General features: G+C 36.6%; 1 protein-coding gene across 1 annotated transcript in view; it reads left to right on the top strand.

The window, feature by feature from the left end:
- The window catches only part of LOC123537069 (transmembrane 7 superfamily member 3-like), a 36564-nt gene that overhangs the window by 2573 nt on the left and 15100 nt on the right, over positions 1 to 18891 (top strand). Inside the window, exons 2-5 of the mRNA XM_045320622.2 lie at positions 11175 to 11332; positions 12908 to 13058; positions 15800 to 15886; positions 17272 to 17471. Of these exons, the coding sequence (XP_045176557.2) occupies positions 11175 to 11332; positions 12908 to 13058; positions 15800 to 15886; positions 17272 to 17471 (596 nt within the window). The remainder of the gene's footprint in view (positions 1 to 11174; positions 11333 to 12907; positions 13059 to 15799; positions 15887 to 17271; positions 17472 to 18891) is intronic.

The following is an 18891-nucleotide window of genomic DNA, read 5'->3' as shown; positions in this document are numbered from 1 at the left end:
CAACAACAAAACCGGTGAAGGTATAGAACATATTCCCAAGTTGAACGGTATATAGGTTTACTTTGACATATATACACGTACACATTATCTATAGACGGAAAAACCTTCGGTTTTCCCGTATAACTCCATGTAGAAATCGAGACCAGAACTCCATTCTCTGGAGTTAAGCTACAGCTTCTTAGGCCCTTTAGTTTTTCGATTTTCTACATTGGTACATTATTATTTTAGTTTAGTTAATAATTTCTTTTTCGTTTCTTTCAATGTTAATCTTCCTTGTTATACAGTCAGGGGTGTAACTGTTTCAAGCTATCGCAGTTTATAACCCATTTGAGTTATTGTACCCCCCCGACAACAAAGTTGTAAGGGGGGGTATACTGGTTTCAGGTTGTCTGTCTGTCTGTCCGTAGACGCAATCTTGTGCGTACCATCTCTCCTTATCCCCTTGACAGAATTTAATGAAACTTCACACAAGTGATCAGTACCAACAGTTGTTGTGCATGGGGCATGTTAGGTTCTTTTAGAAAAAAAATTTGCAGAGTTATGGGACTTTGTTTTTTTGTTACTATACTATATACATAGACACAATTTTGTGCGCACCATCTCTCCTCATCCCCTTGACACAATTTAATGAAACTTCACACAAGTGATCAGTACCAACACTAGTTGTGCATGGGGCATGTTAGGTTCTTTCAGAAAAAAAATTTGCAGAGTTATGGGACTTTGTTTTTTTGTTACTATACTATATACATAGACACAATCTTGTGCGCACCATCTCTCCTCATCCCCTTGACACAATTTAATAAAACTTCACACAAGTGATCAGTAACAACAGTAGTTGTGCATGGGGCATGTTAGGTTCTTTCAGAAAAAAAAATTGCAGAGTTATGGGACTTTGTTTTTTTGTTACTATACTATATACATAGACACAATCTTGTGCACACCATCTCTCCTCATCCCCTTGACACAATTTAATGAAACTTCACACAAGTGATCAGTAACAACAGTAGTTGTGCATGGGGCATGTTAGGTTCTTTCAGCGACAAAAATTGCAGAGTTATGGGACTTTGTTTCTTGTTAACATACTATGTACATACACTCTGCATATGCAATCTTGTGCGTGCCTAATCTACCAAACCCTTGCACACAATTTAATGAAACTTCACACAAATGATCAGTACCAACCCTAGTTGTGCATGGTGCATGTAACATTCTTTTAGATAAATATTCTGCATAGTTATGGGACTTTGTTTTTAGCTCATCTGATTTTTTGAAAAAAAATGATGAGTTATTGTCATCACTTGAGCGGTTGTCGGCGTCGGCGTCGGCGTCGGCGTCTGCGTCGGCGTTGCCTGGTTAAGTTTTATGTTTAGGTCAGCTTTTCTCCTAAACTATCAAAGCTATTGCTTTGAAACTTGGAATACTTGTTCACCATCATAAGCTGACCCTGTATAGCAAGAAACATAACTCCATCTTGCTTTTTGCAAGATTTATGGCCCCTTTTGTACTTAGAAAATATCAGATTTCTTGGTTAAGTTTTATGTTTAGGTCAACTTTTCTCCTAAACTATCAAAGCTATTGCTTTGAAACTTGGAATACTTGTTCACCATCTTAAGCAGACCCTGTACATCAAGAAACATAACTCCATCTTGCTTTTTGCAAGATTTATTGCCCCTTTTGGACTTAGAAAATCAGTTTTCTTGGTTAAGTTTTATGTTTAGGTCAGCTTTTATCCTAAACTATCAAAGCTATTGCTTTAAAACTTGCAACACTTGTTCACCATCATAAGTTGACCCTGTATAACAAGAAACATAACTCCGTCCTGCTTTTTGCAAGATTTATGGCCCCTTTTGGACTTAGAAAATATCAGATTTCTTGGTTAAGTTTTATGTTTAGGTCAACTTTTCTCTTAAACTATCAAAGCTATTGCTTTGAAACTTGCAACACTTGTTCACCATCATAAGCTGACCCTGTACAGCAAGCAACATAACTCCATCCTGCTTTTTGCAATAATTATTGCCCCTTTTGGACTTAGAAAATCATTTTCTTGGTTGAGTATTATGTTTAAGTCAACTTTTCTCATAAACTATCAAAGCTATTGCTTTAAAACTTGCAACAGTTTTCACCATCATAAGTGGACACTGTACATCAAGAAACATAACTCTATCCTGCTTTTTGCAAGAATGATGGCCCTTTTTAGACTTAGAAAATCATGGGTAGGACAATATTTCTATTACACAAAAAAAATCAGATGAGCGTCAGCACCCGCAAGGCGGTGCTCTTGTTTATTACTATACTGTATACATACAGTCTATATACATACATACCACATAATTATGCAATCTTGTGTGCGTCAAATTGCAATGTACTGTGTCAGTGCATGCGGGGGTACATTCATCACCATTAGTGATAGCTCTAGTTGCTTATATTTTCATAACTTGTTTCAGTTTTCATAATATAATACAAAGCTCTCCTGTGCCAATTCCTCATTTTGAATGTGACTCATACAATTATTTCCTGAATCCTTGAACTCTTATTTTTCCAGCTATGCAGTAAAATTTTTTACGCAAGGCTGATAAAGATTTTCGCAGAAGGTTTAAAGCTATAAAACTCTTAGCATCCGGTTATGCTTATCAGGTCATGATCAGACTAAAAGAGAATTTGATTTACCACAGATTGCTACTTATTTCATTGTATAGGTCACTTTGTGAGAACAGCAAAAAGACTTTTTTTGAATAACTTACCGAAGTTAACTTATATTTTAAAACTTATACAGGTTATAAAATGCTTGAAAAAATAACTGAAATAGGTTACATAACTTAAAACAGTTACACCCCTGACTGTTATAGGTATTTTGATACTATGGCACCCAAAATCTTTCAATTTTATTAGTGTCTTTTTTCTTTTACTAAGTTTTAGTAGACTAATTTTTTTTTAGATTAGTTTTCCTAGTTTTCTTTGCTTGTATTTACATATTTACATTGCACTGTCTCCACATATTTTTATGCGCCTCTTCGAAGAAGAAGGGGTATATTGTTTTGCAGATGTCGGTCGGTAGGTCAGTCGGTCAGAATGTAGACCAATCCGTTTCCGGATGATAACTCAAGAACTCTTGGGCCTAGGATCATGAAAGTTGATAGGGAGGTTGGTCATCACCAGCAGATGACCCCTATTGATTTTGAGGTCTGTATGTCAAATATCAAGGTCACAGTGACCCTGAATAGTAAAACGGTTTCCGGATGATAACTCAAGAACGCTTAGGCCTAGGGTCACAAAAGTTGATAGGGAGATTGGTCATGACCAGCAGATGACCCCTTTTGATTTTGAGGTCAGTATGTCAAAGGTCAAGGTCACAGTGACCAGGAACAGTAAAATGGTTTCCAGGCAATAACTCAAGAACGCTTGGGCTTAGTGTCAGGAAAATTGATAGTTAGGTTGGCCATGACCAGCAGATGACCCCTATTGATTTTGAGGTCATTAGGTCAAAGGTCGTGGTCACATTGGCCAGGAACAGTTAAACAGTTTCTGATCTTCTTGTCCAAAACAATAGGGCCTAGGTATGAAGCACAATCTAGTGGTCCTCTAGCAAGATTGTTCAGATTATTTCCCTGGGGTCAAATATGGCCCCACCCCGGGGGTCACATGGTTTATATAGACTTATATAGGAAAAAACTTTGAAAAACCTCTTGTCCAAAACCACAGGGCCTAGGGCTTTGATATTTTGTATATGAAATCATCTAGTGGTCCTCTACTAAGATTGTTCAAATTATTCCCCTAGGGTCAAATATGGCTCTGCCCTGAGGGTCACATGGTTTACATGGACTTACATAGGGAGAAACTTTGAAAATCTTCTTGTCGAAACCACAAAGACTATGGCTTTGATATTTTGTAATGTAGCATCATCTAGTGGTTCTCTACCAAGTTTGTTCAAAATAGCCCTCTAGGGTCAAATATGACCCGCCCCAGGGGTCACATGGTTCATATAGACTTATATAGGGAAAAACTTAGAATCTTCATGTCCATAACTTACATCATTCAAATTTGGACCACATGTATAGTTTTGAGTGGCAAGATGAACCTTGACATGAGTTGACCTTGATCTTGACCTAGTGACCTACTTTCACATTTCTGTAGCTACAGCCTTCAAATTTGGACCACATGCATACCGTAGGTTTGTGTACCGAAAAAAACTTTGACCTTGTTATTGACCTAGTGACCTACATTCACATTTTTGAAGATACATGCTTCAACTTTGGACCACTTGCATAGTTTTTTGTTCCAAAATAAAATTTGACCTTGATTTTGACCTAGTGACCTACTTTCACATTTCTCAAGCTACAGCCTTCAAATTTGAACCACATGCATAGTTTTGTATACTGAAATGAACTTTGATCTTGAGATTGACCTAGTGACTCCTTTCACATTTCTGAAGGTACAGGCCTCAAATTTGGACCACTTGCATAGTTTTGTGTTCCGAAATAAGATTTGACCTTGATTTTGACCTAGTGACCTACTTCCACATTTCTCAAGCTACAGCCTTCAAATTTGAACCACATGCATAGTTTTGTGTACCGAAATGAACTTTGATCTTGAGATTGACCTAGTGACCTACTTTCACATTTCTGAAGCTACAGGCTCCAAATTTCGACAGCATGCATATTTATTTTTGTGTTCTGAATTGAAATTTGACATTGATTTTTACCTATTACCTACTTTCACATTTCTCAAGCTACAGCCTCCAAATTTGAAGCACATGCATAGTTCTGTCTACCGAAATGAACTTTGACCTTGAAATTGATCTAGTGACCTACTTTCACATTTCTCAAGCCACAGCTTTCAAATTTGGACCACATACACTTTGTTTTGTACCGAAATGAAATTTGACCTTGAGCTAGTCTTGAAATTTGGAACATTCAAAAATGTCTCAGTGGATGGCACCAATATCTCTCTGTAATCTCTTGTTAGGTTAATAGGTTAAAGGTCAAGGTCAGATTAAACCAGAATGGTAGAACTTTTGTTTACAGTGAGCATATAATTTCTGTTCCTTAAGCAATTACTGAATGCATCAAAGGGGGCATTTCGTGTTTGACGAGCTCTTGTTACTCATAGTGTAGCCATTATTTCTACCAACATCTATCTAATATTCTGTCCTTTCTGTCGGCAGAACAATTCCTGCACAACCTCAACTGTACTTTTTAACTATTAAGATATTTCTTTTGCTGTACTTTTTGGCAGAGCAATTCCTGCACAAAATCACATATAATCATTTTCAGTTGATGTAGTTATTTCCTTGTATTCTTGCATAGGGGGTGTAACATTTGGCTTGAAACTTGCTGTCTCCTGACCAGTGTTTGTTCAGTCTTGCTTTGAAGAAGTTTATTGTTGGTGCCTCTATTACCTTATTTGGAAGGCTGTTCCAGTTTCTAACCACTTTAGTCATCACTGATCCTGGTTTTATGTTTAGCATAGTCCTTTTGTAATTTTCGGTTATTCCACCTAGTTACAACATTCTGACTAAATTTCAATAGACTTGTTGCTGTTATATCTAACTCATTTATGAGTTTGTAAACCTCTATGACGTCTGCTCTATCTCTCCTGTATTAAAGAGTCAGTAAGCCCAGTTGTTTAAGTCTTTCGCTGTAATCTAGTCCATTGAGACTCTGCAGCTCTCTCGTTGCTCTTCACTGGACATTTTCTATTGCTATCGCATCTTTCTTGTATTTAGGAGTCCAGATGCCCGAGGCATACTTTAGATGTGGGTGTACCAGAGATTTGTATAGTAACAGGAACATTTCTTTATCCATATATGTAAATGTTTTCAATATCAGTCCCAGGTTCCTGTTTGCCAAGTTAACTTTAGTGCAGATGTGTTTGTTAAAGGAGAGTTCATTGTCAAAAATTACACCTAGATCTTTTTCATGTTCTACTTGCTGAATCCTGTGTATTTTCTTTTGGCTATCTTTCATAAAGTATTCATTAGGTGTTTCTTTTCCGAAGTGCATAGTTTTGCATTTCTTTATGTTGTTCTGCCATTTTTCAGCCCAGTCACAAGCATCAAAAATTTTGTCTTGTAGAATTTTTTAATCTGAGTTGTTCTTTATTATTGAATACAGTTTAGTGTCATCTGCAAAGAGTTTTAGGGTGCAATAGACTGCTTCAGGGAGATCATTAATGAAGATGAGGAAGAGGACCGGGCCTAAAACACTACCCTGGGGTACTCCGCTGGTCACTTTTTCCAATTTGATTTTTGCCATTTACTACAACTCTTTGGAATCTGTTTTCTAAAAAGCTTTTTATCCATGAGTATATCTTCCCTCTAATTCCTACACTCCATACCTTCTTTAGAAGATGCATGTGTGGAACTTTGTCGAATGCTGCTTTGAAATCGAGGTAGACAATGTCTATTTCATGTCCATTTTCTGTTGCATCTGTCCACTCTTCTATGCATTCAAGTAGTTGTGTAGTGCAAGATCTCACTTTGCGAAATCCGTGTTGATATATAGATAGAATATTGTTTTGTTCTAGGTGTTTAACTATGGCATTTCTTATTGTTTTTTCCATGATTCTACAGCAGATAGGTGTTACACTTATAGGCCTATAGCTCTCTACATTTGATTTTTTGCCGCTCTTGAAAATTGCTGTGACATTAGCTTGTTTCCAATGTGATGGTAGCTGCCCTTCATCCAGTGAATACCTATATATACTTGTCAGTATTCCACATAATGATTCTCTAAACTCATAAATAACCTTTGGATGTATTCCATCAGGTCCTTGTGATTTTGATGGATTGACTTCCTTCATCGTTATTTCATTGTTTATTTGTGTGTCTGAGATTGTTACAGCAGATACGTCATCAAGGTTGGGAATGTTTCTGTTTTCATTTGTGAAGACAGTTACAAAATGCTTATTGAGCTCTTCTGCAATTAACTGATCATCTGTCACCTTCTCTCCATTGACCTCAATCACATTGATTCCTGTTGTTGTTTTTGAACTGCTCCTAACATACTTCTAAAATTTTTTGGGGTTATCTTTTACTGAATCTGCTATATTTTTTTCGTACTTACATTTTGATCTTTTCAGATGATTGCTAACATTGTTTCTTGCTGCTTTGTAGTTGTTAAAAGTAATATGATTTTTACAGTACTTGTATTTTATCCATTTTGTTCTTCTTTCTTTTATAGCACTAGCAGTTTCATGATCAATATAGGGATTCCGGTGTCTTTTGACAATGGTTTTCATTGGAATGTTATGTTCTAGAATATTGGAAAGTTTATCTGCAAAGCCATCCCAAGACACCTGAATTCCTAGATCATCGTTCACTGACCAGTCAGATGTTATTATTTCTTGGAATCTTGGAATGATCAAAGAGCTATAAAAATAAATAGATCGGCAACTTGAAAGGCATATAAAGCAAATCTTGCCAACATCACGTGGGATCTGAATGAGATGAGATCTCGTTCAACCAGTGTATGAAACAGACAGCAGAAGAATAAAAATTTGTGTCGTGAAAAACTTTCTATCAGATCCTTTGTTTATAATGATAATGGTGTTTTTAGTCCCCTACTGGTTGAAAACCAGTTTCGGGGACTATAGGAATGCACTTTTCCGTCATTCTGTCCGTCCGTCCGTCCGTCCATCCGCAATTTCGTGTCCGGTCCATAACTCTGTCATTCATGAAGGGATTTTAATATTACTTGGCACAAATGTTCCCCATGATGAGACGACGTGTCATGCGCAAAACCCGGACCCCTAGCTCAAAGGTAAAGGTCACAATTAGAGGTTAAAGGTCAACAGGGCTTTTTTCCTGTCCGGTCTATAACTCTCCCATCCTTGAAGGGATTTTAGTATTACTTGGCACAAATGTTCCCCATGACGAGATGATGTGTCACGCGCAAATCCCGGACCCCTAGCTCAAAGGTCAAGATCACAATTGGAGGTCAAAGGTCAACAGGGCTTTTTTCCTGTCCGGTCCATAACTCTCCCATCCATGAAGAGATTTTAATATTACTTGGCACAAATGTTCCGCATGAAGAGACAACATGTCATGCGCAAAACCTGGACCCCTAGCTTAAAGGTCAAGGTCACAATTGGAGGTCAAAGGTCAACAGGGCTTTTTCCTGTCCGGTCCATAACTCTCCCATCTATGAAGGGATTTTAATATTACTTGGCACAAATGTACCTCATAATAAGACGATGTGTCATGCACAACTTTCAGACCCCTAGCTCAAAGGTCAAGGTCAAACTTAGCAGTCTAATGTTAACATAGCATGAACAGGGTCTGTTTCATGTCCGGTCCATAACTCTGACATTCATTAAGGGATTTTAATATCACTTAGCACAAGTGTTCCCCATGATGAGACGACGTGTCATACGCAAATCCTGGACTCCTAGCTCAAAGGTCAAGGTCACAATTGGGGGTCAAAGGTCAACAGAGTTTTTTTCCTGTCCTGTCCATAACTCTGCCATCCATGAAGGGATTTTAATATTACTTGGCACAAATGTTCCCCATGATGAGACAACATGTTATGCGCAAAGCCCAGACCATTAGCTCAAAGGTCAAGGTCACAATTGGAGGTCAAAGGTCAATAAGGTTTTTTCCCTGTCCGATCCAGAACTCTGTCATCCATCAAGGGATTACAATATTACTTGGCATAAAAGTTTTACCATGATGAGACGACGTGTCATGCGCAACATCCAGTACCCTAGCTTAAAGGTCAAGGTCACACTTTCAGATCAAAGGTCAAGAGGATTTTTTTCCTGTCCGGTCTATAACTTTGTCATGCAAAGCAGGATTTAGATATCAGTTGGCACAAATATTCCCCTGGATGAGACAACATGTCATGCGCAAGAACCAGGTCCCTAGGTCTAAAGTCAAGGTCATATTTAGAGGTCAAAGGTCAAATTCAAGAATGACTTTGTATGGAACATTTCTTCTTCATGCATGGAGGGATTTTGATGTAACTTGGACCAAATGTTCACCACCATGAGGCACCCTTGTTTTTTAGAGTTACGTCCCTTTGTTGTTACTATAAATAGATTTTGTTGTAACTTTTTTATTACTGGAGGTAGAGAAAAATCGAGACCACTTTTCTGTGGTACAACATGCCTGTTACATCCAATTTTTAGGTGCATTTTGACCTATCTCTACCTGGTAAAGAGTTTCTTGTGGACTTATATTATATAGATGTTGTTTTTTTTTTGTTTTTTTTTTTTTTTGTTTTTTTTTTTAAATAATTTCCCTTTGTTGTTACTATAAATAACTTACATGATAACATTTTTATAATCAGCCAAAAAAAATCAACATGAAAACAACTGTGGGTTTTTATATATGCACATTTTAATCCAAGTGTGTTGTTATAACATATTGTATATGTAGTACAATATTGTTTATACATCATTGACGGATATCAGTTCATTATGTTATACTGCAGTAGAGAAAATTAGGTGCCTTCCAGTAGGGGACTTTGTATTGCATGGCAATACTTCATTCACTTGTTTTTTAATGTAATTAATATTTTCTACACTGGGAATTTATGATTGGAAGTCTGAGAAATCAACAGTTGTCATTTGAAAATTGAAAACCCGATTCGATTTATGATGTGCCAGTGTAATACTTTAATGAGCGTCTGTTGATTTGATCATGATTGATCAAGTTGGCCAACACTTCAATAAGATGATGCGCTGACATGAGCTTACGCGAGATTATCTCCTGTTGCCATTCTGTGTATTTTATACTTCTTTGGAATGATTAAACATACTTTCACATTAGCCCAACTTATTGTGCACAAAGGGCTCTTTAATGTAAAGAGACTATAACGCCCTCCTCGCACAACCCACATACCATTCAAAACAATGTGGAAAGTTTTCCTTATGTGTGTATATATCCAGCAACGCAAATCGCGTTGCTAACTTTGGAGGCTTCAATAATAACATATTTAAACCCAATTTTTCACACTAAAAATTACATGTCTGAAAAGTCTACACTCTACATTTCTGAAACTTTACTTAAAGTAATTTACATGAGCCTCTAAATGTTGAAATCTATTTGCATATGTTATGAGGAAAATATGCACACATTTAACAATGAATTATTCAACAACAGAAAACCTGACATGAAACACACGTGTATTGTTTTGCTGCCAAAATGTAATACAGAGTGCATCAGCAATAAATTCATTTTTAGTGCACAGATTTCAGGATTTTGATTTACCATCTGTAATTCAAGTCATGAAACATGAGATTCATGAGCTATTTTCATATTAACATCCGATAATTGATGAATTTTGCGCGGCGACATATAATAAAAATAGCGGCATCCATAACGTTTTCTGTCGCAGCGCCTACAAGTTTAATCAGGAGAGGTGTTTTCGAATTAATAAGACAGGTTACCCTTATAATAGTTTTATTCTCATGACCAGAAATGGACAGGAAATATTAGCTCCCGCTTTAAATTCTCTTTTGATTTATTGACCTGAAAAGAAGCTTGAGTAGCCCTTCTACAAACAATATCTGTCATGAAACTGGTGTTAGGGTAGATATCCTCTTATACCTACTCACAGATTTAAAGTCTCCTAATATGGAATTAGGTGCTTCCTAAAAGGTAGTCCAAATAATAATGGGACGTTTCAGGGCTGATAACTTTTGACTGTCACTGTCCCGTTAACCTTACACCCAAACTTATTATGCATATTTCTGTTAGGAAATCCCCAATGCTACTTTTTGTGGCTGTGGTTCAAATCCCACTGAGCGGCCTTTTTTTCGCCCCCCTACACCCAATTTTTTTTTTGGGGAGAGGGGTGCACTTAGGTCAGTGCTGTTGTTCGTCCAAATTTGTGTAATTCATATCTCAAAAAGTATTTGATCCAGAGTCATCAAATTTCATAGGAATGTTATCCAGCATGGGAAGTTGAGCACCAGGGGTTTAAATTGGATCACACAGCCAGACCAGAATTATGGCCCTAGACTTATTAGAAAATATGCATAAAAAAGGCCTTAGTTTGTGCTGCATGTATCTCAAAAAATATTTGACCCAGTATTATGAAACATTACAGGAATATTATTCAGCATGTGAAGTTGTGCACCTGGGGTTTTGTTAGGGATATCACTCAGCCAAAACAGAGTTATGGCCCTTTACTTAGTGATTTAGAAATTATTAGCCATCATGTTCTATTTTCCAGAGGCAAGAAATATTTCCCTGCCGCAAAAAGATGCAAGAATAATTGATGTGCCAGTGAATGGTAGCGTTGTCATACAGCCTGTAGGTCTGTCAGCTGATGTGGCATACATACAGTGTCAGGCTCACACTCAAGCAGGAAATATAACTTTGTCCATGAAGGTTGGTGTTGTAAAACAATATAATATTGGTGATATCATTCAGTTTTATTAGCATAAAATTTGATAATTTCATTTCCAATTGTCTTACATAGTTAGTGCTAAAATGATATATTGACTCAAGAGGGAAGGCAAAATACATGACCTTTCAGTAGTGATGTTATGAAAGGCACTAAGACCCTAACACAAGAAGACATTTCTTCACACTATTTGCAATCCTTTTTAGCTCACCTGAGCAATGCTTAGGTGACTTATTGTGATCGCTCGATGACCAGCATCAGTCGTCTGTCTGTCGCCTGTCAACATTTAGCTTGTATATGCGATAGAAGCTGTATTTTGCAACTGATCTTCATGAAATTTTGTCAGAATGATAACCTTGATGAAATCTAGGCCAAGTTTGAAAATGTGTCATCTGGGGTCAAAAACTAGGTCACTAGGTCAAATCAAGGAAAAATGTTGTTTATGCGATAGAGGCTGTATTTTTCAATTGATGTTTATGATTTATGGTCAGAATGATTACGTTGATGAAATCTAGGCCAAGTTTGAAAATGGGTCATCTGGGGTAAAAAACTAGGTCACAAGGTCAAATCAAAGAAAAACCTTGTGTATGCAATAGAGGCTATATTTTTCAACTGATCTTCATGAAATTTTGTCAGAATTATTACCTTGATGAAATCTAGGCCAAGTTCAAAAATGGGTCATCTGAGGTAAAAAACTAGGTCAAATCAAAGGAAAACCTGTACATGCGATAGAGGCTGTATTTTTCAATTGATCTTCATGAATTTAACAGAATGATTACCTTGATGAAATCTAGGCCAAGTTCGAAAATGGGTCATCTGGGTTCAAAAACTGTCACTAGGTCAAATCAAAGAAAAACCTTGTGTATGCAATAGAGGCTGTATTTTTCCATTGATCTTCATGAATTTAATAGAATGATTACCTTGATGAAAACTAGGCCGAGTTTGAAAATAGGTCATCTGGGGTCAAAAACTAGGTCACTAGGTCAAATCAAAGAAAAACCTTATTTATGCGATAGAGGCTGTTTTCAACTGAACTTCATGAAATTTTGTCAGAATGATTAACTTGATGAAATCTAGACTGAGTTCAAAAATGGGTCATTTTGGTTCAAAAACTAGGTCACTAGGTCAAATCAAAGAAAAACCTTGTTTATGCGATAGAGGCTGTATTTTTTTAATTGATCTTCATGAATTTTGCTCAGAATGATTGCCTTGATGAAATCTAAGTTAGTTATGAATATGGGTCATCTGGGATCAAAAAGTAGGTCACTAGGTCAAATCAAAGAAAAACCTTGTGTATGCAATAGGGGCTGCATTTTACACTGGATCTTCATGAAATTTGATCAGAATGTTTGTCTCGATGAAATCTAGATGGAATTTGAATATGGGTCATCTAGGGTCAAAAACTAGGTCACCCGGTCTAATTAAAGAAATACCTTGTGTACGCAATAGGGGCTGCATTTTACTCTGGATATACATAAAATTTAGTCAGAATGATTGCCTTGATGAAATGTAGGTCAAGTTTGAATTATTTGAGTTATCTTTTTTCTTTCTTGTTTTAGTATGAAATAGAGCATGACACAGCTGTGACTGGGCGGGATGTAGGTGTTATATCAATGTATTCTGGTACTTCTGATATCAAATGGTACTTGTATTCTCACACTGATACAGATCTACAGGTTCTTGTGCATTTGACCTATTTTTCTGAAAAAGGTAAGTCCTCTGTAAACCAGATACTTTTAACATTGTGTTGGTTACTATAAATGTACATTAAATATATGATGATAGAAAGTTTTTACAGTATATAGATGATATTAAAAATTTCGTCTTCATACAGTCTTTTGAGATTTTATAAGTAACTTTAAAGAAGAATTACACATACTAACATTATTGTATGAGTAAAATTTTGATGAATGTCAAAACATGATGACCATCTCTACAGCTGGTGATATTTCAGGTCTTGATTTTGCATGTATTTTGTTAAGTATTATGCAAAAACGTCCCAATGTGATCTGCAGAATTTTGAATTTATATGTTGCAGTTTTTTTAATGATATATACACTGTACTGTGGGCATATACCTAGTAGATGCACTAGGTATATCACTATATCTTCTTAACTGGTGCCCCGATTATCATCAAATTTCAATGAAGGGTTAGTCTTTGACTGACTCTTTGTAAGGGCAGATATCTGATAGTTTAGAGCCAAAAGCTCAAGGTGAGCTTTTGTGACCGCTCGATGTCGGCATACATTGTGTGTCAACAATTTGTAAAAAAATCTTCTTCTTCAAAACCACTGGGCAGATTTACACCAAACTTAACAGGAATGCTCCTTGGATGGCCCCCTTTCAAAATTGCCCAAAGAATTTAATTCCATGCAGAACTCTGGTTGCCATGGCAACCGAAAGGAAAAACTTTGAAAATCTTCTTCTCCAAAACTGCAGGGCATAGAGCCTTGATATTTGGCATGTGACATCATCTAATGGTCTTCTACTGAAATTGTTCAAATTGTGCCCCTGAGATGAAGAGGCCCCACCCTGGGGGTCCCAAGTTTTACATAGACTTATATAGGAAAAAACTTTAAAAATCTTCTTTGTCTAAAACCACAAGAACTAGGCCTTTGATATTTAGTATGTAGCATTGCCTTAAAATTGTGGTCCTATATGAAGAATGTTCAAATTGTGCCCCTGGGGTGAAAAGAGGCCCCGCCCCTGGGGTCCCAAGTTTTACATAAACTTATATAGGAGAAAACTTAAAAAATCTTCTTGTCTGAAACTGCAAGGCCTAGGCTTTTGATATTTGGTGCGTTGCATTGCCTTTTGGTCCTTTACCAAAATTGTTTAAATTATTACCCTGGGATGAAAAGAGGCCCTACCCTAGGGGTCCCAAGTTTAACATAGACTTACATAGGGAAAAAAAAATAAAAATCTTCTTGTCTGAAAGTTCAAGGCCTAGGCCTTTGATATTTGGTATGTAGCATTGCCTAGTGGATCTCTAACAAGATTGTTCAAATTATGCTTCTTGGGTGAAAAGAGGCCCCGCCCTGACTTATATAGGAAAAAATAATTAAAAAATTATCAGATCATAATTCCTAGACTGTTTAATTATATTTACCTGATGTACCCAAGTGATTACGGGTCACCTTACTGTGACCTTGACTTACTGACCTACTTTCTTGTTTTTTAAGATGCAGCCTTGAAATTTGGATGACATGTACAGTTTTGCATACCGATCTTAAAAACTGACTTTCACTGACCATGAATGTGACCTACTGACCTACTTTCTTAATATCTTAGCATCAGTTTGCCATTTGAAACATGTGGCTCATATTACTCAGGTGAGCGATTCAGGGTCATCGTGACCCTCTTTTCTTAACTTGCCCTGGCAATCATCAGAACTTGTGTAAGGATTGATCTTAGTAAGGGGCATACATGGTTAGGTTTAGGGTCAGGTATCTCAGAGATCACTTTGCTCAGATTTTAATTGGAGTGCTGGTTAAAGGTTTTTGGCACCCTTCTCAGTTTCACTTATTTCTTAGTACTGGTAGTCCACTTCTAACCCCTGCCATTACTTTATCTACCCACCCCAACCCACCCTCCAGCCCCCCCCCCCCCCCCCCCCCCCCCTAAAAAAAAACAAAAAAAAAAACATACATTCCTCACACTCATATTTCATATCATGTCTTAGATATCCTCACCTCATACACTTACTGCCTCCACTGCCTCCAGCCCTCATCACCCACTCTTCTGCAATTTTGTTGTAGATGTTACTCTTACTTAAATCGTATAGTTCTTTATGGTATCCCTTATCCCCTCCCTCAATTTTTTTTTCATATTCTTCACACCAATTTATATCTCTTATTGATTCTTAGATTCCATCATACACCCACTAATAATATCTTGGTAAATATTTTTCAAATGATCAGGCATGCTGTCCTTCTGACAGCTCTTGTTGTACTTGTTTTAAATAATTCAAAGTCAATAATTTTGACTCACTAAAGGGAATTTAATGTGATAGACAGTGAAAGAGGACAATGAATTGGACAGAAGAACCATAACTCTGTCATGAATATTTATTACGTTATTGTTGTAGTATGAAAAACCTTCCTGCACTTGCTTCTTAAAAAAAAATCACAAATATGACTTAAGACAATAACTTTAAAGCCAGTGGAGTAAATTCAGTGTAACTTTACACAATGATAGATAACATGACTTATACTGAACAGCTCAAGACCAGACTATTTCTTGATTATATAGATATATATAAAATGGCTCCTAGGTTGAACATGAAAGATACATTGAGTAGTATTTAAAATGATACAGTGAGTATTATTCATTACCATTATAACCTTTTTTTTCAAACAAGGCTTTTAATGGGGCATGAATCACATTTAGTGATAGCTCTAGCTATTGATATGGTACTGCATACTTATACTAGTAACATACATGCTTTTCAGATCCATTTGTTGGAGGATGTAATGAAGAGTTTAACCTAGAAAATGATCCAAACATTCATCTGCATGTTCATCCAACAAAAACAAAAGGTTAGCAGTTACTTTGCTTTTCAAGCCAAATTGTAACATGTTCTTGAATACTTTTAGCTTTGACGACACAATCACAGTTTAACTTGACTTTGGCAGAATTTGTTACTTTTTCAGCACACTTGACATACAGGCATCTGGTGAGCTTTTAGTGTTGATGTGTACCTCAGCGGCTATTGACCAGTATTATCATTTTTTTCTTATCACAAACCCCTGGATTGTCCTTCACTACATTTGAAATGTATACTGTAGCATATTCTTGTATATAATTACAAAAAATTGTATTATTTTAGATTTCTTATATGCCTCTTTACCTAATAACTTATGATCAATATTGTTTAATTGCAAATGGTCCTATTTTTAGAGAAAAAACATGTTTCTCTGCTAACAATAGTGGAAAAATTGCCTACGAAATCAACACACATCTCACGATCATTTACCCTGTAAAATTATCAAATTACTTTAAAATATTTATAGTTAATTAATTCAATGACAGTAGGTGCTAATATTCAGGACTTATGGGCAGCGTGAAGTGCCTAAGGGCCCTTCCTTGCAAATCTTTAAAAGTAATTTTTGTCCTTTCTTCATGTTATTTCTGGAACCAGACAAAACCTTTCCTAGATAAAATCCCTCCTGCTGAATTTTGATAAAGCAGACACAACAGCTCCTGCTGGTTTTAACAGGTAGGACAAAACCTCTCCCCTTAAAACTTGTATGGTAGACAAAATACCTACATCAGATAATAACCCTTTTTTTGTATTTGAACAGGTAGGACTCACCTCTCTTAATTTTTCTGACAATTTTTTGCATTGGTGGTCATTGGGGGGAAAAAAACATATCATGATGCCGGTCTTCCATCATTTATGAAGAATAAGTCAGGAAAAACAGTTTTCTATATACCAAATGTTTTTTTAGTCCAAGATCTGCTGGAAACATCTAAACTAGGAATGGCAACAAATAGCAAATTTGGTATGCTGATTTCAGTAGTCTTCCCAAAGAATATTTGAACACCCGATCATCAAATGTTTGCTTTTTTTTATCTTATCCAAATGAATGCGTTGCGAACAGATTTCACTTTTGTTTTCACCAGAAGTAGTTCAGACACTGACAAAGACTGAAACATTGTTTTCTTTTTGTAAGTTGTGGAAATCAAGAATAAATCATATCAGTAATATATCTTTTTCATAAGATATAACTGGATTTGTTCTTTGCAGGAAAAAATAAAAAGGTACTGTAGAGGTTTGTAAAATGTAGATTACATGCCCTAGACCTCTTTAGCATGTCAAGCCTGCACATACATTCTGGTCTAGCTCTGTTTCTTTTTAAGTCAGATTAAGAAAATAAAATGTTATATTACAATGTATATATATGACATTCATGTATTTCAGTGGAGTTTCAGTGGTCAAATACAGGTGTGAACCCTGTAACAGGAAAATATCCATCATGTGAAGACTCTGTTTTCCAATCAGACATAGAATACCATACATACGTGAAGTTCATGGAAGCAGACGACTTTAGTGAAGATGAATACTTTAATGTCATCAAACAGATGTTGACAGTGGAAGATGTCTATAAACACGGTACTTGGGTAAGGTGATATTTTTTTAAAAAGTATGGGGGTTTAGCTATGTAGATGATTTTTTTATCCCGATTTTGTATACAGGTTAAGGAATTGTGGAGAAATTTGAAATTCAACACCAGACTGGATCCAAAGAGAAACATTTGGATTAAAGTTGTAAAGGGCAGCATATACTGTTCACTGTACACTGCTACAATATTCAAAGAGCTGTTAGAGAAAGTTGTACAAGATTGTTACAAACATGGGCTTCAGAATCAGATTCCATAAGAAATTTCAAGATAATTCTGTTAAGGTTTATCTTACACACACAAACAAAAGTAAAATGAGAATAAAGCAAAAATCAATCCTGCACAAGTGTTTCTGGTAGGAAAGTACAAAGTAATTTACCTTATTTTATTAGCCCACCATCATCAGATGGGGGGCTATTCAAATCACTGCGTCCGTGGTCCGACGTCCGTCCTTCCGTCCTTCTGTTAACAATTTCTCGTTATCGCATCTCCTCAGAAACTACCAAGGGGATTTTGACCAAACTTTGTCAGAATGATGAATTGGTACCCTAGTTGTGTCCCCCTGAAAATCAGACTAGTTCAACAATTCTTTAGTGAGTTATGGCCCTTTGTTTATTTCTATAATTTACATAGATTTATATAGGGAAAAACTTGAAATCTTCTTGTCCAAAACCACAGAGCCTAGAGCTTTGATATTTGGTATGAAGCATCGTCTAGTGGTCCTCTACCAAAATGATTCAAATAATTTCCCTGGGGTCTAATATGGCCCCGCCCCGGGGGTCACATGTTTTATATAGACTTATATAGGGAAAAACTTTGAAAAACCTCTTATTCAAAAGCACAGGGCCTAGGGCTTTGATATTTTGTATGCGACATTATCTAGTGGTCTTCTAATAAGATTGTTCAAATTATTCCCCTAGGGTCAAATATGGCCCCGCCCCGGGAGTCACATTGTTTACATAGACTTATATAGGGAAAAACTTTGAAAATCTTCTTGTCCAAACCACAAAGCCTAGGGCTTTGGCATTTGTAATGTAGCATCATCTAGTGGTTCTCTACCAAGTTTGTTCAAATCATCCCCTAGGGTCAATTATGGCCCCACCCTGGGGGTCACATGGTTCATATAGACTTATACAGGGAAAAGCTTTTAAATCTTCTTGTCAATAACCTCCAACATTCAAGTTTGGACCACCTGTATGGTTTTGAGTGGCAAGATGAACCTTGACATGAGTTGACCTTGATTTTGACCTAGTGACCTACTTTCACATTTCTGTAGCTACAGCCTTCAAATTTGGACCACATGCATAGTTTTGTGCACTGAAAAAAACTTTGACCCTGATATTGACCTAGTGACCTACTTTCACATTTTTGAAGGTACAGGCTTCAAATTTGGACCACATGCATAGTTCTGTGTTCCGAAT

This window comes from Mercenaria mercenaria, chromosome 17 (assembly GCF_021730395.1).
Source record: "Mercenaria mercenaria strain notata chromosome 17, MADL_Memer_1, whole genome shotgun sequence".
Taxonomy (NCBI): domain Eukaryota; kingdom Metazoa; phylum Mollusca; class Bivalvia; order Venerida; family Veneridae; genus Mercenaria; species Mercenaria mercenaria.
This window is presented reverse-complemented; position numbering and strand designations above follow the sequence as displayed.